General features: G+C 51.8%; 1 protein-coding gene and 2 non-coding genes across 3 annotated transcripts in view; all 3 read right to left on the bottom strand.

Annotated features, from left to right (window-relative positions):
* adpgk (ADP-dependent glucokinase) overlaps positions 1-3,118 on the bottom strand; it is a 41,448-nt gene extending 38,330 nt beyond the window's left edge. The window contains 2 exon segments of the mRNA XM_072492646.1: positions 2,799-2,838; positions 2,841-3,118. Of these exon segments, the coding sequence (XP_072348747.1) occupies positions 2,799-2,838; positions 2,841-3,012 (212 nt within the window). The 5' untranslated portion in view covers positions 3,013-3,118.
* Positions 3,119-11,461: 8,343 nt separating this feature from the next.
* LOC140404505 (small nucleolar RNA U3) lies at positions 11,462-11,678 on the bottom strand. Its single transcript, XR_011938518.1, has one exon. It is a non-coding gene; the product is annotated as a small nucleolar RNA U3 (small nucleolar RNA).
* A 5,620-nt stretch (positions 11,679-17,298) lies between these two features.
* Positions 17,299-17,515, bottom strand: LOC140404506 (small nucleolar RNA U3). The gene has a single exon (XR_011938519.1). It is a non-coding gene; the product is annotated as a small nucleolar RNA U3 (small nucleolar RNA).
* Between the last annotated feature and the right edge of the window lie 3,052 nt (positions 17,516-20,567).

Below are 20,567 nucleotides of genomic sequence, written 5' to 3'. Positions count from 1 at the left end.
GGGGGGGAGGGGGGGGAGAGACCCGGGGGGAGGGGGGGGAGAGACCCGGGGGGGGGGGGGGAGGAAGAGACCCGGGGGGAGGGGGGGGGGAGAGACCCGAGGGGGAGGGGGGGGGGGAGAGACCCGGGGGGGAGAGACCGGGGGGGGAGAGACCCGAGGGGGGAGGGGGGGGGAGACCCGGGGGGGAGCGGGGGGGAGAGACCCGGGGGGGAGACCCGGGGGGGGGAGAGACCCGGGGGGGGAGGGGGGGGGGAGAGACCCGGGGGGGGAGGGGGGGGGGGAGAGACCCGGGGGGGAGGGGGGGGAGAGACCCGGGGGGGAGGGGGGAAGAGACCCGGGGGGGAGGGGGGGAGAGACCCGGGGGGGAGGGGGGAGAGACCCGGGGGGGGAGGGGGAAGAGACCCTGGGGGGGGGGAGACCCGGGGGGGGGGGGGGAGAGACCCGGGGGGGGGAAGACCCGGGGGGGGGCCGGGGGGGGAAGACCCGGGGGGGGGGGGGAAGACCCGGGGGGGGGGGGGAGACCCGGGGGGGGGGGGAGACCCGGGGGAGACCGGGGGGGAGACCCGGGGGGGGAGGGAGACCCGGGGGGGAGGGGTGGGGGAGAGTCCCAGGTGGGAGGGGGGGGGGGGAGAAGAGACCCGGGGGGGAGGGGGGGGGAGAGACCCGGGGAGGGAGGGGGGGGAAGAGACCCGGGGAGGGAGGGGGGGGAGAGACCCGGGGGGGGGGGGGGGGGGGGGAGAAGAGACCCGAGGGGGAGAGACCCGGGGGGGGGAGGGGGGGGGAAGACCCCCGGGGGGGGGGGGAAGACCCCCGGGGGGGGGGGGGGAGAGACCCCGGGGGGGGGGGGGGGGGGGGGGGGGGAGACCCCCGGGGGGGGGGGGGGAAGACCCCGGGGGGGGGGGGGAAGACCCCCGGGGGGGGGGGGGAGAAGACCCCCGGGGGGGGGAAACCCCCGGGGGGGGGGGATGACCCCCGGGGGGGGTGGGGGGGGGGAAGATCCCCGGGGGGGGGGGGTGGAAGACCCCCGGGGGGGGTGGTGGGGGGGGGAAGACCCCCCGGGGGGGAAGACACCCGGGGGGGGAAGACCCCCAGGGGGCGGGGGTGTGGGGGGGGGGTGAAGACCCCCGGGGGGGGGGAGAAGACCCCCGGGGGGGTGGGGAGGGGGGGGAAGACCCCCGGGGGGGTGGGGAGGGGGGGGGGAAGACCCCCGGGGGGGTGGGGAGGGGGGGGGAAGACCCCCGGGGGGTTGGGGAGGGGGGGGGGAAGACCCCCGGGGGGTGGGGGAGGGGGGGGGGGAAGACCCCCGGGGGGGGTGGGGAGGTGGGGGAAGACCCCCGGGGGGTTGGGAGGGGGGGGGAAGACCCCCGGGGGGGTGGGGAGGGGGGGGAAGACCCCCGGGGGGGTGGGGAGGGGGGGGGGAACACCCCCGGGGGGGGTGGGGAGGAGGGGGGAAGACCCCCGGGGGGGTGGGGAGGGGGGGGGAAGACCCCCGGGGGGGTGGGGAGGGGGGGGGGAAGACCCCCGGGGGGGGTGGGGGGGGAAGACCTCCGGGGGGGTGGGGAGAGTCCCGGGGGGGAGGGGGGGGGGAGAGTCCCGGGGGGGAGGGGGGGGAGAGACCAGGGGGGGGAGGGAGGGGAGAGACCAGGGGGGGGAGGGGGGGAGAGACCAGGGGGGGAAGGGGGGGGGAGAGACCAGGGGGGGAAGGGGGGGGGGGGGAGAGACCAGGGGGGGGGAGGGGGGGGGGGAGAGACCAGGGGGGGGAGGGGGGGGGAGAGACCAGGGGGGGGGAGGGGGGGGGGGGGAGAGACCAGGGGGGGGAGGGGGGGAGGGGGGGGAGAGACCCGGGGAGGGGGGGGGGGGGAGAGACCCGGGGAGGGAGGGGGGGGGAAGAGACCCGGGGAGGGAGGGGGGGGGAAGAGACCCGGGGAGGGAGGGGGGGGGGGAGAGACCCGGGGAGGGAGGGGGGGGGGGGAAGAGACCCGGGGAGGGAGGGGGGGGAGAGACCCGGGGGGGGGAGAAGAGACCCGAGGGGGAGAGACCCCCGGGGGGTGGGGAGGGGGGGAAGACCCCCGGGGGGGTGGGGAGGGGGGGGGAAGACCCCCGGGGGGGTGGGGAAGACCCCCGGGGGGGGTAGGGGGGGGGAAGAAGACCCCAGGGGGGAGGGGAAGACCCCCGGGGGGGTGGGGAGGAGGGGGGGAAGACCCCCGGGGGGGTGGGGAGGAGGGGGGAAGACCCCCGGGAGGTGGGGAGGGGGGGGGGAAGACCCCCGGGGGGGTGGGGAGGGGGGGGGAAGACCCCCGGGGGGTGGGGAGGGGGGGGAAGACCCCCGGGGGGGGTGGGGAGGGGGGGGGAAGACCTCCGGGGGGGTGGGAGGGGGGGGGGGAAAGAGTCCCGGGGGGGAGGGGGGGGAGAGACCAGGGGGGGGAGGGGGGGGAGAGACCAGGGGGGGGAGGGGGGGGAGAGACCAGGGGGGGGAGGGGGGGAGAGACCCGGGGGGGGAGGGGGGGAGAGACCCGGGGAGGGAGGGGGGGGAGAGACCCGGGGAGGGAGGGGGGGGAGAGACCCGGGGAGGGAGGGGGGGGGGGAGAGACCCGGGGAGGGAGGGGGGGGAGAGACCCGGGGAGGGAGGGGGGGGAGAGACCCGAGGGGGAGAGACCCCCGGGGGGGTGGGGAGGGGGGGGAAGACCCCCGGGGGGGTGGGGAGGGGGGGGAAGACCCCCGGGGGGGTGGGGGGGGAGAAGACCCCCGGGGGGGGGGGAGAAGACCCCAGGGGGGGTGGGGCCCGGCGCCACACTCACCCCACCGCCACCCGGCTCCAGCCGTTGCTGGGGGCCCGATCAGTGAGTCCCAGGCCTGGGCCACCACCTCCTCGGGCGACCGCTTCACCGACAGCTCGGACAGGTAATCGAAGATGAAACGCAGGGCGTCCGGGGGCCCATGCGCCGGGTAATAGGAGATCAGCAGGTGGAGCACTATGGCCACCAGCGCCACCGCGGCTGAGGCTCGCCACATCCCTGCACCGGGGCCCGAGCGCGGCCAACCCGACTGCGAGGCTGCGCCTAGTGGAAACCAGGCCGCGTGTCACCGCCTCAGCCGTCCGGGCTGCGCCGCGCCTGCGCAGAAACCAGGCCGCGTGTCACCGCCTCAGCCGTCCGGGCTGCGCCGCGCCAGCGCAGAAACCAGGCCGCGTGTCACCGCCTCAGCCGTCCGGGCTGCGCCGCGCCTGCGCAGAAACCAGGCCCCGTGTCCACCGCCTCAGCCGTCCGGGCTGCGCCGCGCCTGCGCAGAAACCAGGCCGCGTGTCACCGCCTCAGCCGTCCGGGCTGCGCTGCGCCTGCGCAGAAACCAGGCCGCGTGTCACCGCCTCAGCCGTCCGCCTGCGCGCTTGTGGGCCGCCGGTTACCATGGTGACCGGGCCTAGCGCGTTGTTTAGGCCTCGGTGCCTCCCGGGTGACGTCGGTGGCTTTAACCCGATTTGGATTTGATTTATTGTCACGCGTACCGAGGACAAAAGTATTGTTCTGCGTACAGTCCAAACAGATCATTCCATGCATAAAAAAACATGGAACAAAAGATAAATACACAATGTAAATACACAGACATCGAGTGAAGCATGAGGAGTGCAGACGACTCAGCAGGGAAGGTGTCTGGAGAGATAAGTTCAGTCCATAAGAGGGTCATTTAGGAGTCTGGTAACAGAGGGGAAGAAGCTGTTTTTCAGTCTGTTCGTGCGTGTTCTCAGACTTCTGCATCTCCTGCCCGATGGAAGAAGTTGGAAGAGTGAGTAAGCCGGGTGGGAGGGATCTTTGATTATGCTGCTCGCTTTCCCCAGGCAGCGGGAGGTGTAGATGGAGTCAATGGATGGGAGGCGGGTTCGTGTGATGGACTGGTCGGTGTTCACGACTCTCTGAAGTTTCTTACGGTCTTGGGCCGAGCATGCTGAATTTGCTGAGGAAGTATAGGCGCTGTTGTGCTTTCTTGGTGGTAGCATCAACGTGGGTGGACCAGGACAGATTGTTGGTGATGTATACCCCGAGGAATTTGTCAACCATCTCCATCTCGGCCATGTTGATGCTGACAGGGGTGTGAATAGTACTTTGCTTCCTGAAGTCAATGACCAGCTCCTCAGAGACCTCTGTGATCAGCAGCCTGAAGGAAGAAGATGGCTCTGTAAAGTCATCGCAGTCTGACATCCTGAGGATCAGCCAATCCTTTTATGCCGGACTGCATGACCTGAAGCCAACAGATAGCACTGTTTCCCAGACCTTCCTGTCGACTATCACAGAGGTCATAAGCGACAGCGAGCTGGAAAACCTGGACAAACCACTAACTCGGGATGAGCTGACAGAGGCGGTCAAGTCCTTTGAGACGAGTAAAACTCCCGGAAGCGACGGCTTACCGGTTGAGTTGTATTCGACTCTGTGGGACTGGATGGGCCCAGACCTGCTGGAAGTGTACGAGAGTATGCTTCTGGAAGGCAGCATGTCAGAGTCCATGAGGAAAGGCATCATCACCCTCATCTACAAGCAGAAAGGGGAAAGGGAAGAAATTCGAAATTGCCGACCCATTTCACTGTTGAATGTGGATTACAAAATTCTAGCCAAGGTCATCGCCAATCGGGTCAGGTCTGCTCTGGAGTCGGTGATCCACCCTGACCAGACCTGTGCTTTACGCGGCAGGAAGATCTCTGATAGCCTCGCGCTACTCAGGGATACGATCACCTACGTGCAGGACAGGAGGGTGGACACCTGCCTCATCAGCCTTGACCAGGAGAAGGCTTTTGACAGAATATCGCACACCTACATGATGGATGTGCTCTCCAAAATGGGGTTTGGGGAGGGAATTCGCAATTGGATCAAACAGCTGTACACAAACATCTACAGCGCAGTCTCAATCAATGGGTGGGAATCAGAAAAGTTCCAGATATAATCTGGAGTCAGGCAGGGCTGCCCTCTCTCCTCTGCCCTTTTTGTGTGCTGCATAGAACCTTTTGCCGAGTCCATCAGGAGGGATCCGGGTATAAGAGGAATGACGATCCCAGGCAGTGGAGGCATGCAAGTCAAGGCCTCCCTGTATATGGACGACGTTGCCGTCTTCTGCTCGGATCCTGCATCTGTACGCAGGCTCTTGACCACCTGCGACCAGTTTGAACTGGCCTCGGGAGCCAAGGTAAACCGGGGCAAGTGCGAGGCCATGTTCTTTGGGAACTGGGCCGACCGGTCCTTTGTCCCCTTCACTGTCAGGTCAGATTACCTGAAGGTGCTGGGGATATGGTTCGGAGCTGCTGGGGCGTGCACCAAAAACTGGGAGGAGCGCATAGGAAAGGTAAGACAGAAACTGGGCTGGTGGGAGCAACGCTCCCTCTCCATTGCGGGCAAAACCCTGGTCATCAGGTGTGAGGTACTCTCGGTGCTACTGTACGTGGCGCAGGTCTGGCCCATAACCCGACCCTACGCCACAGCAGTCACCCGGGCCATCTTCAAATTTATCTGGCGATCCAAGATGGACCGTGTCCGAAGGGACACCATGTACAAACCTCTGGAGAAGGGAGGGCAGAATGTACCCAACGCCTCCCTCATCCTGTTGGCCACCTTTGTGTCCAGCTGCATCAAGCTGTGCGTGGACCCCCAGTATGCAAACACCAAGTGTCACTACATACTGAGGTTCTACCTGTCCCCGGTGTTACGAAGGATGGGCCTGGCCTCATTGCCGCGGAACGCTCCAAGTAGTTGGACCGTACCGTACCACCTGTCCTTCGTGGAAAAGTTTTTGAGGGAAAACACCTTTGACCACAAGGCAATGAAGCAGTGGTCAGCACGTAATGTCCTCGAGGCCCTCAGGGAAAAGGAGACCGTGGAGGACGTTGGATGGTTCCCTGAGCAGACTGCCAGAGTCATCTGGCAGAACGCCTCATCACCAGAACTTTCAAACAAGCACCAAGACCTAGCTTGGCTGGTGGTGAGAAGGGCCCTCCCTGTCAGATTCTTCGTACACACCCGAAGGCTCTGCGCCAATGCACGCTGCCCTCGGAGTGGCTGTGGGGGAAATGAGACGGTCACACACCTCCTTGTGGAATGTGCCTTTGCAAAGAAGGTCTGGAGAGAGATGCAGTGGTATTTGTCAAGGTTTATCCCAAACAGATCTGTGACACAGGACTCTGTGCTCTTCGGACTGTTTCCAGGGACACACACCGAGACAAATATCAACTGCTGCTGGAAGGTCATCAACTCGGTAAAAGACGCCCTTTGGTCTGCCCAAAACTTGCTGATCTTCCAGTGCAAAGAATTGTCCTCGACCGAGTGTTGCAGACTGGCACATTCCAAGGTCCAGGACTACGTGCTGAGGGACGCACTCAAGCTTGGGGCAGCTGCCGCCAAGGTGCAATGGGGAAAGACCACTGTGTAAAGTCTTTCCAGCAAATGTACACCGAGGGGCGGGTAACAGTGTGAAGCCCCTCGGTCTGGGCAACCAACACTCCAATGTACAAAAACAAACATGCCACTGTAAACATTTAAGAAGGAATTGTAATGTAAAGAGTGATATGTGTATGACAATATCAAAATTGAATGAAACAAAGTCAAGGCAACATGTAACCCTGCCGGAAATGTACAGTCAAGACAATTTGAAATGTTTCTGTAATGCTTTTATGAATAAAGTATATTTTTTTGAAAAAAAAAAAGAAAAGCCCCTAGTCGCCACATTCCGGCACCTGTTCGGGGAGGCTGTTACAGGAATTGAACCGTGCTGCTGGCCTGCCTTGGTCTGCTTTCAAATCCAGTGATTTAGCCCTGTGCTAAACAGCCCCAAATTGGAACATCAAATTAAATAAATATGATAATTTAACAGTCAGCACCAAGGGAAAATTCTTCAAAGTTGCTATATTATCATACAAAGACCCAAATACATTAACATTAAATATAATTAAACATTTAAATACCTTATCCTATTTCAAGATTCTAATTCAAGATAGAATTAAGATAGAGGATTTATGGTACATAAGAACACCATCTGCCACCCTGAACCAAAGATGTGCAGGTTAGGTGGATTGGCCATGATAAATTGCCCTTAATGTCCAAATTTTAAAAAAGGTTAGCTGGGGTTACTGGGATAGGGTGGAAGCCTGGGCTTAAGTGGGGTGCTCTTCCAAGAGCCAATGTGGACTTGATGGGCCGAATGGCCTCCTTCGTCACTGTAAATTCTATGAAATCTATGAACCAATTTGACATCAGACCCATAGCCTTTTCTCTAATTCTCTTCTGAATATTATTTAAACTGCTTCCACCCTTTCATGATGTGGAGATGCCGGCGTTGGACTGGGGTGGGCTTTCAGGCAGTGTATTCCAGATTCCAAGAAAAATATTCTTCTCATCTTCCTCATCATGTTTATTGCCAACAATCCTGTCTGCTCAAATAATCGGGCGGATCGGTTGTTAGCACTGCTGCTTCACAGCTTCAGGGACCCGGGTTTGATTCTGGCTTTGCGTGATTGTGTGGAGTTTGCACATTCTCCCTGTGCCTGCCTGGATTTCCTCCCACAGTCCAAAGGTGTGCAGATTAGGTGAATTGGCCATGATCAATACGCAGGGTTTCAGGGCTAGGGTGGGGGAATGGGCCTTGGCAGGGCGCACTTTCGGAGGGACTGGGAAGACTTGATGGGCCAAATGGCCTATTTCTGCATTGTAGGGATCCTCTGATTCTATGAAATACTCCCTTGATGTTCTTTTTGTTGTGGAGATGCCGAAACAAAATTTATTTTTGTTGTTATAGGAAGGTAGGAAAGAGGAAGTAGGAGAAGCCCATTTGGCATCTCAAATCTTCTCTGTTATTCACCTAGACCATGCCTAATCTTAGATCTCAATGCCATTTTCCCACACTATCCCTATGTCTCATGGTATCTTAAATATATAGGAATCTATTGATCACTGCCTTGAATATACTCAATGACTGGTTCTCCACAGTACTCTAAGGTCGCGAATTCCAAAGATTCCCTCTGAGTGAAAAAATTCCTACTCATCTCAGTCCTAAATGGCTGGCCTCTTATTCTGAAACTGTATCCCCTGGTTCTAGATACTTGCTGTGAAGGGAGTGTAATGGAGTTTCATCTGACTAATTCCTGGGATGTCGGGATTGTAGTCTGAGAAGAAATTGAGGAAACTGGGCCTGCAGCCTCTAGAGTTTCAAAGAATGATAATAATAATCATCATTATTATTGTCACAAGAGCACCTGCGATCCCAGGGCAGACAAGGCTGTGGGACAAGTAGTGGGAAATGGGATTAGAAGACTTAGGCGAAAGAGAAAATGCTGGAAAATCTCAGCAGGTCTGGCAGCATCTGTAGGGAGAGAAAAGAGCGAACGTTTCGAGTCCAATGACTCTTTGTCAAAGCTAACAGACAGAGAATGTGGGGAAGATTTATACTGTGCTGTGAATGAAAATCGCTTATTGTAGGCTTCAAATGAAGTTACTGTGAAAAGCCCCTAGTCGCCACATTCTGGCGCCTGTTCGGGGAGGCTGGAATGGGCCATGCTGCTGGCCTGCCTTGGTCTGCTTTAAAAGCCAGCTATTTAGCCCAGTATGCTAAACCAGCCCCTGTGAGAATGAAAGATGAGTCATAGCCACAGAAACCCAGGGAAACGGGGTGCTAATAGCCACAGAAACCAAGGGAACAGAGTCGCCAGAGAGAACAAAAGGTGTGAGAGGCCAAACAGCAGAGAAACTAACATCAGAGGCTAAACTGTGACAGATGGAGATGTGGGGGAGGGGAAAGCACAGGGGAGAAGGGGTAAGGAAAAGTGGATAAGATTTGGGGGGGGTTAATATATATAATAAGAAAGACAAGAAAGAAAGGGTAAGACAGTTGAAATGAAATGAGATGAAAACAAATGGGTCTAGGTGAGGTAGAGCTAATCATCTGAAGTTGTTGAATGCGATGTTGAGACCGGAAGGCTGTATCGTGCTGTAGAGATTTACCATGCGGTTCAAGTGAAGTCTCGCAACTAAAACACAGTAGGAATTTGAGTTAAACTTCTCGGATGCAAATAAGAATCTTTTATTGCCTCTACTTGATTACAATTGAGAGAAACTTAAATCTATTCTCAATAAAGCCCTGCTAGCAAAGGACTTAAAGCAAAGTAATTTATAAAATAATTTAAAGAACAAAGAACAAAGAAATGTACAGCACAGGAACAGGCCCTTCGGCCCTCCAAGCCCGTGCCGACCATACTGCCCGACTAAACTACAATCTTCTACACTTCCTGGGTCCGTATCCTTCTATTCCCATCCTATTCATATATTTGTCAAGATGCCCCTTAAATGTCCCTATCGTCCCTGCCTCCACTACCTCCTCCGGTAGTGAGTTCCAGGCACCCACTACCCTCTGCGTAAAAAACTTGCCTCGTACATCTACTCTAAACTTTGCCCCTCTCACCTTAAACCTATGCCCCCTAGTAATTGACCCCTCTACCCTGGGGAAAAGCCTCTGACTATCCACTCTGTCTATGCCCCTCATAATTTTGTATACCTCTATCAGGTCGCCCCTCAACCTCCTTCGTTCCAGTGAGAACAAACCGAGTTTATTCAATCGCTCCTCATAGCTTATGCCCTCCATACCAGGCAACATTCTGGTAAATCTCTTCTGCACCCTCTCTAAAGCCTCCACATCCTTCTGGTAGTGTGGCGACCAGAATTGAACACTATACTCCAAGTGTGGCCTAACTAAGGTTCTATACAGCTATTATTTTAACTTTCAAAATAATACAGGAATGGTTTCTTGCTTACGGAAAAACAACTTGCACGAGCATCAAGAGTTAGAGTGGAAAAGTGAAAATATGAAAATAAGGATAGCAAGCAGTTAGATCAAATTATAGAGGGATCCTGGATAGAAAATGGCTGTGTGGACCCTCATGTTTAAGGAGAATGTTATCAGTCTGAAGCCATCTGTCTACTCCTCTATTTCATCCTAATTGGTTTGGGTGAGTTTCAAATACATTTGATTCGATGGTTAACTGTCAATCCTCAATGTGCAACATAAGTTTTAAATGTTTCATGTTTGAATATTTGTGTATGCTATGGAATGTGATTTTGTGCTGTAATCAAGACTGGTTTTCTGCTGACTTTACTTTATCCATATTCTGAACAATGGTGTCTTCATATTGCTATGGTGCTTATTTCGACCTTGATTACTGGTACAGCTCATTTCTTAATATGAAACTAACTTTGAAATCTGTTCATTAGAACAATAGTCCGTTCATATTGTCAGTAAAAATGTTGTTTTTATCTCCAATTAGTTTGTGGATGTTTCAGGCTTTGAACCTGTTTAAGTTATGTGTTCTGTCATGACCTAAGGTTATGAATACTGAAATCCTTGTTTTAAAATGGGTATTAATGACTGGGCTTTAATATTTACATTAAAATAGCCTTTTACCTATCAGAAAATATTTGATTTCCTTCACGTGCCTAACCGGAAGATGAGATGTTGTTCCTCCAGTTTGCGTTGAGTTTTACTGGAACATTGCAGCAGGCCAAGGACAGACATGTGGCCATGGGAGCAGGGTCTTGTGTTAAAATGGCAAGCAACGGGAAGGTCCGGGTCCTGAATGCGCACAGACCAAAGGTGCTCAGCAAAGCACTCACCCAGTCTGCGTTTGGTCTCTTTGATATAGAGGAGACCACATTGGGAGCAGCGAATGCAATAGACCAGATTGGAAGAGGTGCAAGTGAAACACTGCTGACCTGGAATGAGTGTCTTGGGCCTGGGATGTTAAGCATGAAAGAGGTAAAGGGGCAGATGTTATACTCCTCACAGCTTTACAAATGTAAAAAAATTGTTTGGGGTATCCGGTATCATAACACAGGCAAACTCAGGGCAGTACGACGGCACAGTGGTTAGCACTGCAGCTTCACGGCGCCGAGGTCCGATCCCGGCTCTGGGTCACTGTCTGTGTGGAGTTTGCAAATTCTGTTTGCATGGGTTTCGCCCCCAGAAGTCAAAAATGTGCAGGGTAGGTGGATTGGCCACGCTAAATTGTCCCTTAATTTAAAAAAAAGAATTTGGTACTCTAAATTAAAAAAAAAAATCCATGCTAACTGTGACTAATCCTGCCACTGCTTTCTAAATGTTCCGCTATAAAGTCTTTGAATATGGATTGTTGATAATGGATTCAAGAATGGTCCCTTCTTAATCAGTACCTTGGTCTTTCATTGCTGAATTCTAAACCGCAGCCTTATTTTCTAGGCATGGCCAATCCACCTAACCTGCACATCTTTTGGCTGTGGGAGGAAACCCACACAGAAATGGGGGAAACCCAGTTTTTCTACATTAAGGGACAATGTAGCCTGCACATCTTCAGCGGGTCCCCGGGGCTGAAAGCCACAGAACCAAAAGTAGAAGCTGGAAATTCCACACAGGTATAAACCATGAACAAAAAATTGTCTAATCTGATTTTAAACAAGTTTGAGCACTAACCACTCAGAATGCCTTTCCTTCCTCGACTTCCCCCACGATGAGGGAAGAGAACGATCATCAATGGTCAGAAGCTCTTGCAAAAAGCAACACTCCTGACCCGCTTCACGCTCAGAAGGAAAAGCTATATATCCTCCTCGTGGTTAGTGAGACCGACCATTTTAGAACACATTTCTCAAGTCAAAAACTATAGAAATGATCCCTAAAAGTATAGTCTTACCTTACATCACCCAGCGCTCCGCACCCCTTCCTCACCAAACCACATTTCAAACAGACTGAACACTAACTAAGACATCACCATCTCCACCATAAACTGGAATAAGAATACAATTCATCGTCTTTCATCTTTCTGAAAGTTACAATTGTTTCAGGAACCTAGACTTTCTGAAGTTTGGCTTTTACCCAACTGGCAGGTAATTTGCATATATCAACCGTCCAGGTCCGGAACCTCTTCTGTTCACTGCTGGTCGGTCGTTATCCCAAGTTTCGGGATCGAATCTAGTTGTAAATGTTCCAGAGATCAATAGACACACAATATTATATCCATTTATCTTCTTTCAGAAACATTTGAAGAAAACGGAGCGGCAGCGTTCAGACATAAGGCCAAACATTGGCAATTCTGTCTGGAGACCTCTGCTGGTTTGTTGCGGTATTGCATTTAAAGACCCGCAGCAGCCTGTCAAACCCGCCTGTGTGAGATTAGCCTCACAGACCCCACACCCCGCGCTCCGAGCCCATCAAACCCCAGTGTGTGGGGCATTATTTTCAGATTGAGCTGTAATGGGATTGATGGAAATAAATGTCCGATCCTGGGAACTGTTTACCATTCTTTTCAGAGGGAAACACAGATATTCCCAACTATTGACAGGGTCAACATTCCAATTTTTTGGTTACCTCTATATAAGAGAGAAACAATTGCAAGATAATTAGAGAGTGGGATCATAGAATATACAGTGCAGGAGGAGACCATTCGGTCCATCGGGTCAGCATCAGCCCTTGGAAAGAGCACCCCACTCAAGCCCACGCCTCCTCCACCCTATCCCCTTAACCCAGTAACCCCAATTAACTTTTTTGGGCACTAAGTGCAATTTAGAATGGCCAACCCGCATATCTTTGGACTGTGGGAGGAAACCGGAGCTCCCGGAGGAAACCCACGCACACATGGGGAGAACGTGCTGACTCCGCACAGACAGTCACAGACAGACAGCCGGGAATCGAACCTGGAACCCTTGAGCTGTGAATCAACTGTGCTAACCACTGTGCTACCGTGCTGCCCTTGGAATGTGAATAGTGGTTGGAATGTGAGTCGTTACAGGTAAACACATCTTTACAGAAACGACGGTGTGAGTGGAGTGAGTGATAATCACAGATAATTGAGGTTGGTATTGTTTCAAGCCAGTTAGTAGGATTCTGCAAACCTCTGGTGGGGGTCAATGATTAATTGATAGAAAGGGTTCATGGTTCGTGGTTCCCTTTTGTGTTGGTAAAGAATGTGCTGTTGCTATTTTTTTCCAATTAAGGGGCAATTTTAAGAGTATCCGATCCACCTAACCTGCACATCTTTGGATTGTGTGGGTGAAACCCACGCAGACATGGGGAGAATGTGCAAACTCCACACAGACAGTGGCACTCTGTCAGTGGCACAGTGGCACATGGACTCAAACACGGGTCCTCAGTGCTGTGAGGCAACAATGCTAACCACTGTGCCACCGGGCAGCCCTTCCTGTTGCTATTTCAATAGAGATGCCAGTTTAGCTTTGTTATTTCAGTTTTGGAGGCTGGTATTGCTCAGTTGGCTGGACAGCTGGTTCCTGATGCAGAGTGAGGCCATCAACACGGGTTCAATACCCGCACCGGCTGAGTTTATTCATAAAGGCCTCGCCTTCTCAACCTTGACCCTCGCCTGAGGTGTAGTGATCGTCAGGTGAATTCACCACCAGTCAGCTCTCCCCTCAAAGGGGAAAGCAGCCTATGGGCATCTGGGTCTATGTCGACTTTACCTTACCTAGAGGAGGTAATTGTGAAGCAGTTTAATCATTGCCCTAATCAGAGTGCATCACTGTTAAATAAACAGCACAGGTTATGAACAAGAATGTGCCAATTGGGATATTCAATAAAATGGCTGCGAATTTTTGGGTCCTTTCTTCACGGGCAGAAATCCTGTTATGGTCGCTAACTCTCGTAAGAGGCCAAAAGCGGCATTTGCACCAGCAAAAGCACAGAACGCGATGTCCGTGAATCTTCCCTGCTGGCATAATCAGGTTCATACAACGCCACTGCACGAAATTGATTACCATAAATTTCAATTGATTCAAATATGTTTAAATGGTTTAACGCCATGGCTTCTGCGCTCGTCAGATGTTCTGCCGTGCCAGCGTGACATCCCACCGGCGGGAATTGCAGCTGGGGGCTTGGAGGTGAGTAAAGCTCTTGGGTGGTGAGGGACAGGTCTGGGTAGTGTCCTGGCAACAGTCTGCAACACTCATTCCAGGACAACATTTTGCGCTGGAAGACCAACAGATTTCGGTCAGACCAATAAGTGTCTTTCATCAAGTTGATGATCATCCAGCAGTAGTTGATGTTTATCTCAGTGTGTGGTCCTGAGAACAGCCTATAGAATAGGACACGACCAATGAACAGTCAGGACACTCAGGGGTGGTATCTCACTATAAAAGGGATGAGGCACTCACACCCCGCCTCTTTCCACAGACCAACATCTACAGAGTGAGACAGGGTGTATCCTCAGCATCACACCCCAGCACGTGGCTTAGAGCAGGGCTGCTTCAGTCAGACTGAGTTACTACATTTAGAATAATAGAGAGTCAAACTCATTGAGAACTGTGCTAATAGTTCAATAAAACACATTGTACTCACTTCAAAGTTTGGAGTATCTTTTACTCAAAACTGCATCAAGTGGCAGCTTGTGGTATTCCAAATTACATAACACAACAGCGCAGTGGTCAGCACTACTACCTGACGGCAGCGAGGACACGGGTCCAAACCCGGCCCCAGGTCACTGTTAGTGTGGAGTTTGCACATTCTCCCAGTATATGTGTGGGTCTCACCCCCACAACCCAAAGATGTGCAGGGTAGGTGGATTGGCCACATTAAATTGTCCCTCAATTGGAGAAAAAAAATGAATTGGACACTTTAAATTTATTTTTACATTTAAAAAAGACACTGGGGGTGGATTTTAATTGTGTAATGGAGCTGTGGTTGGAGAGGTCGAGCCCTAAATCGAAGGTCGAGAATGGCGAAAGAACTGGGAGGATTCATGGAAAGGATGGGGTTGGTGAATCTGTGGAAGTTTGGGAACTCGGGAGGAAGGGATTACTCCTTCTTCTCTCATGTGTATCGGGTGTATTCCAGGATTGATTTTTTCATCGTGAGCTGGGCAGTGATGACGGGTATGGTAGGGGTGGAATATGCAGGAATTGTGCTGCAATGGTTACATGTTTGGCTTTGTTCGGGATGGGTGAAGAGGCCAGGCTAATGTTCAGTGCTGTGGGGTAGCAGTGCGGCCTCACAGCGCCGAGGTCCCAGGTTCAATCCTGGCTCTGGGTCACTGTCCATGTGGAGTTTGCACATTCTCCCCGTATCTGCATGGGTTTTGCCCCCACAACCCACAAATATGCAAGCTAGGTGGATTGGCCACGCTAAATTGCCCCTTAATTGGAAAAAATGAATTGGGTACTCTAAATTTTTAAAAAAGCAGAGGCCAGGCTGGAGGTTGGACTCGGGATTTTGGCTGATAAGGAGTTTTGTGGGAGGATGAGAGTGCTAATGAAGAACATGTGGAGCTCAACCAGAACGGTCAGGTGTCAGCAGCTACGTTTTGGGAGGCCCTGAAGGCGGTGGTCCGATGGGAAATTATTTTGTTCAAGTCCCATAGAGATAGGTTGAGGAGAGAGGAGTTCCAATGATTATTGGATGAGATTGTTGGCTTGGACAGGAGATATTTAGCGGCCCCGATGAAGTAGCTGTCAGCTGAGAGGAAGAGATTTCAGGGGCAGTTTAATCGGTTGACAACGGGCATGGTGGGTGGGGCAGCTGCAGAGGGCGAGGGGCATGAAGTATGAGTATGGGGAGAAGGCGAGTCATATGTTGGCCCACCAGGTGCGCAGTCAGGCCACATCAGGAAAACTTTGCAAGTGAGGGCAGAGAAGGGGAAGGTGGTGTCAGAGCCGGAGAGGAAAAATGAGGTGTTTCAGGTGTTCAATGAGGGTTGTATTGGGCTGAGCTAGTGGGGGAGGTGGAGGTTATGGGATAGTTTCTGGATGGGTTGGAGTTCCCAGAGTTGGAGGAGGGGAAGAGGCTGGCCTGGGGTTAAGGGAGTGATGGAGTGTATTAGTAGGATGCAGTCGGGGAAGACCCCGGGCCCGGACGGCATTCCGGCGGAGGTTTACAAGCAGTTTGTGACAGAGTTGGCCCTCCACCTATTGGGTATGTTTAGTGAGGCTGCGGAAAAGCAGGTATCAATTTCAATAATCCAAAAAAAAGGGCCCAATTCATTGCTGAATACAGCATCAAAAATTAAAATTGCTTATTGTCACAAGTAGGCTTCAATGAAGTTACTGTGAAAAGCCCCTAGTCGCCAACATTCCGGCGCCTGTTCGGGGAGGCTGGTACGCGAATTGAACCGTGCTGCTGGCCTGCCTTGGTCTGCTTTAAAAGCCAGCGATTTAGCCCAGTGAGCTAAACCAGCCATCAGCTGAGTGACAAGGGATTGTGAGGGGGGCACCGGGTATCAGTGTATGCAGACGACATGTTGTCGTTTGTGTTGCACCCGTTGGAAAGTATTGGCAGAATTATGGGTTTGTTGGAGAGATTTGTGGATTTTTCCGGCTATAAATTGAATTGATTGATTGTCATATGCACCAAACTACAATGTAAAGTATTTTTCTGCGGCCAAGAGAACACAGTACGTACATAGTAGACAAAAAAGAATAATTGACAGAGTAACGAAAGAGAAAATACTGGAAAATCTCAGCAGGTCTCGCAGCATCTGTAGGGAGAGAAAAGAGCTAACGTTTCGAGTCCAGGTAACAGACAGAGAATGTGGTAAGTTTTAATACTGTGGAGTGAGAATGAAAGGTGAGTCATAGCCACAGAAACCCAGGGAAATTGGGTGCTAATGATGTGGAGATGCCAGCATTGGAGTGGGGTGAGCACAGTAAGAAGTTTTACAACACCAGGCTAAAGTCCAACAGGTTTGTTTCAAATCACTAGCTTTCGGAGCACTGCTCGTTCCTCAGGGTGCTAACAGCCACAGAACCCAAGGGGAAAGAGTGCTAATGGCAGTCCCCAGAGAGAACAAAAGCGCCTTTCACATATTTTGCAGCGGGAGGTGTAGACAGAATCAGTGGCAACCTTGTGTGATGCGTTGGGCTAAATTCACCGCAGTCTACAATTTCTTCCAACCGGAGAACAGATACGCCGCCAAGGGTCACAACCTGGCTGAGTTTAAGATTAAGTTTGCGTTAAGGTGATCAGAGAAGGGCTTTGAGATGCAGGTCATTCAAACTCCACACAGTAAGAAGTCTTACAACACCAGGCTAAAGTCCAACATGTTTGTTTCAAACACTAGCTTTCGGAGCACTGCTCCTTCCTCAGGTGAACATTCACCTGAGGAAGTGCTCCGAAAGTTAGTGTTTGAAACAAACATGTTGGACTTTAAAATGGTGTTTTAAAACTTTTTACTGTGCTCACACCAGCATCCCCACATCATAAACTCCACACAGACAGCAACCAAGTGCCAGTACCAAACCAGGGACCTCATAATCCTGAAACAACAATGCCACCCCTCTTTGATCTGATTTTAAACAAGTTTGAGCACTAACCACTCAGAATGCCTTTCCTTCCTCGACTTCCCCCACAATGAGGGAAGAGAACGATCATCAATGGTCAGAAGCTCTTGCAAACAGCAACACTCCTGACCCGCTTCACGCTCAGAAGGAAAAGCTATATATCCTCCTCGTGGTTAGTGAGACCGACCATTTTAGAACACATTTCTCAAGTCAAAAACTATAGAAATGATCCCTAAAAGTATAGTCTTACCTTACATCACCCAGCGCTCCGCACCCCTTCCTCACCAAACCACATTTCAAACAGACTGAACACTAACTAAGACATCACCATCTCCACCTTAAACTGGAATAAGAATACAATTCATCATCTTTCTGAAAGTTACAATTGTTTCAGGAACCTAGACTTTCTGAAGTTTGGCTTTTACCCAACTGGCAGGTAATTTGCATATATCAACCGTCCAGGTCCGGAACCTCTTCTGTTCACTGCTGGACGGTCGTTATCCCAAGTTTCGGGATCGAATCTAGTTGTAAATCTTCTAGAGACCAATAGACACACAATATTATATCCATTTCTTTTCATTCAGAAACATTTGAGGAAAATAGATCGGCAGCGTTCAGACACAAGGTCAAATACTGGCAATTCTGTCTGGAGACCTCTGCTGGTTTGTTGCGGTATTGCATTTAAAGACCCGCAGCAGCCTGTCAAACCCGCCTGTGTGAGATTAGCCTGACAAACCCCAGTATGTGCGCTCCTAGCCCATCAAACCCCAGTGTGTGGGGCATTATTTTCAGATTGAGCTGTAATGGGATTGATGGAAATAAATGTCCGATCCTGGGAACGGTTTACTATTCTTTTCAGAGAGAAACACAGATATTCCCAACTATTGACAGGGTCAACATTCCAACTTTTTCTTATCTCCCATACTGTTTGCAGCATCCCACCATTAACCCCCTTCACTCCACTTCAGGCAGTCACCTAAATCCAAATGGAAAAGCAAAATTCTCTGAATGCTGTAAATCTGATTAAATGTGCAGGTAAAAAATGTGCTGTTGCTATTTTATTAGAGCGGGGTGGGAAAGAGCGATGGCTGAGAAGGTATAATAACTGAAGGGGAAATAGAGAACAAAAATAAGTGAACAACATCACCCTGTCTGCTCAAACGCAGTGGTTTGAAGTGTATTTGTTTCAATGCCAGAAGTACAGCAGGTAAGACAGACAACTTTAGAGCACGTATTAGTACTTGGAATTATCAACCAGGTGGTTGACGTTTCAGTAGGGGAACATTCTGGGAGTAGTGACCACAATTCCATAAGTTTTTGGGTACTTTTGGATAGGGATGAGGGTAACCCTCGCGTTAAGGTGCAAAACTGGGGAAATTCAAATTCCGTTAACATTAGCCAGGAATTGAAGAATTTGGATTGGTATCGACTGTTGGAGGGTAAATCAACATCAGACATGTGGGAGTGTTTCAAGTGACAGTTGATTAGAATTCAACTGAGAGAACGAAGGATAAGTATGGGAAGTTTAGGGAGCCTTGGATAACGAGGGATATTGTGAACCTCATCAAAAAGAAAAAGGAGACTTTTGTACGGTCTAGAAGGGTGGGGGACAGTCAAAACCCTTGAGGAGTACAAAGAAAGTAGGAAGGTACTGAAGCGGGAAATTAAGAGGGCTAGGAAGGGTCATGAAAAGTCCTTGGCAAGTAGGATTAAGGTGAATCCCAAAGCTTGTTATTCATATATAAAAAACAAGAGGGTGGCCAGGGAAAGGATTGGACGACTTATGGACAGTGGGGGGAATCTATGTGTTGAGCCAGAGGAAATGAGTACTTTGCACCAGTGTTCACTAATGAAAGGGATTTTGTGGAAGATGATTCTTGGGTCGGGTGTGTAGACAGTCTGGGTCATGTTGACATCAGAAAGGAGGAGGTATTGGGTCTTTTAAAAGATATTAAGGTAGATATGTCTTCTGGGCTGGATGGGATTTATCCCAGACTATTGAGGGAAGCAAGGGAAGAAATTGTTGGGACCTTAACTGACATCTTTGTATCCTCATTGGCTACAGGTGAGATCCCAGAGGAATGGAGAATAACTAATGTGGTACCGCTGTTTAAGAAAGTTAGCAGGGATAATCCCTGAAACTATAGACCGGTAAGCCTCATGTCAGTAGTAGGTAAATTATTGGAGAGAATTCTCAGGGGTAGGATTTATACCCATTTGGAAACAAATGGACTCATTAGCAAAAGGCAGCATGGTTTTGTGAAGGAGAGGTCATGCCTCACTGACCTGATCGAGTTTTTTGAGGAGGCGACAAAGATGATTGATATGGGGAGGGTGGTGGATGTTGTTTATATGGACTTCAGTAAAGCCTTTGACAAGGTGCCTCATGGCAGACTGATACAAAAGTTGAAGTCACACGGGATCAGAAGTGAGGTAGTAAGATGGAAACAGAACTGGCTCGGTCACAGAAGGCAAAGGGTAGCAGTAGAAGGGTATATTTCTGAATGGAAGGTTGTGACTAGTGGCGTTCCACAGGGATCTGTGCTGGGGCCTCTGTTGTTTGTGGTGTACGTAAACGATTTGGAGGAAAATGTAGCCGGCCTGATTAGTAAGTTCGCGGATGACACCAAGGTTGGTTGAGTGGCAGATAATGTTGAGGATTGTCAGAAGATACAGCAGGACATAGATAGGTTGGAGACTTGGGCAGAGAAAATGGCAAATGGAGTTTAATCCAGACAAATGTGAGGTAATGTATTTTGGTAGTTCTAACAATGGCAAAACCTTTAGGAATACAGAAAGTCAGAGAGATCTGGGTGTGCAGGTCACAGATCTTTGAAGGTGGCAACACAAGTGGACAAGGTAGTTAAGAAAGCATACGGAATGCTTGACTTCATTGGACGGAGCATCGAGCATAAAAACTGGCAAGTCATGCTGCAGTTGTATAGAACCTTGGTAAGGCCGCAGTTGGAATATTGCGCACAATTCTGGTCGCCACACTACCAGAAGGGTGTGGAGGCTTTGGAGAGGGTGACGAGGAGGTTTACCAGGATGTTGCCTGGACTGGTGGGCATTAGCTTTGCGGAGAGGCTGAATAGACTCGGACTGTTTTCATTAGAACTACGGAGGTTGAGGGGTGTCCTGATAGAGGTCTACAAGATTATGAGGGCATGGATAGAGTGGATGGGCAGGCACTCTTCCCAGGGTGGAGGGGTTAGTCACCAGGGGGAATAGTTTTAAGGTCCGTGGGACAAAGTTTTGAGTTGTACGAGGCAGGTATTTTACACATAGGGTGGTGAGTGC

The sequence above is a fragment of the Scyliorhinus torazame genome, chromosome 30 (genome assembly GCF_047496885.1).
Source record: "Scyliorhinus torazame isolate Kashiwa2021f chromosome 30, sScyTor2.1, whole genome shotgun sequence".
NCBI lineage: Eukaryota > Metazoa > Chordata > Chondrichthyes > Carcharhiniformes > Scyliorhinidae > Scyliorhinus > Scyliorhinus torazame.
The sequence above is the reverse complement of the archived record's forward strand: the minus strand, read 5'-3'. Positions and strand labels throughout refer to the sequence as shown.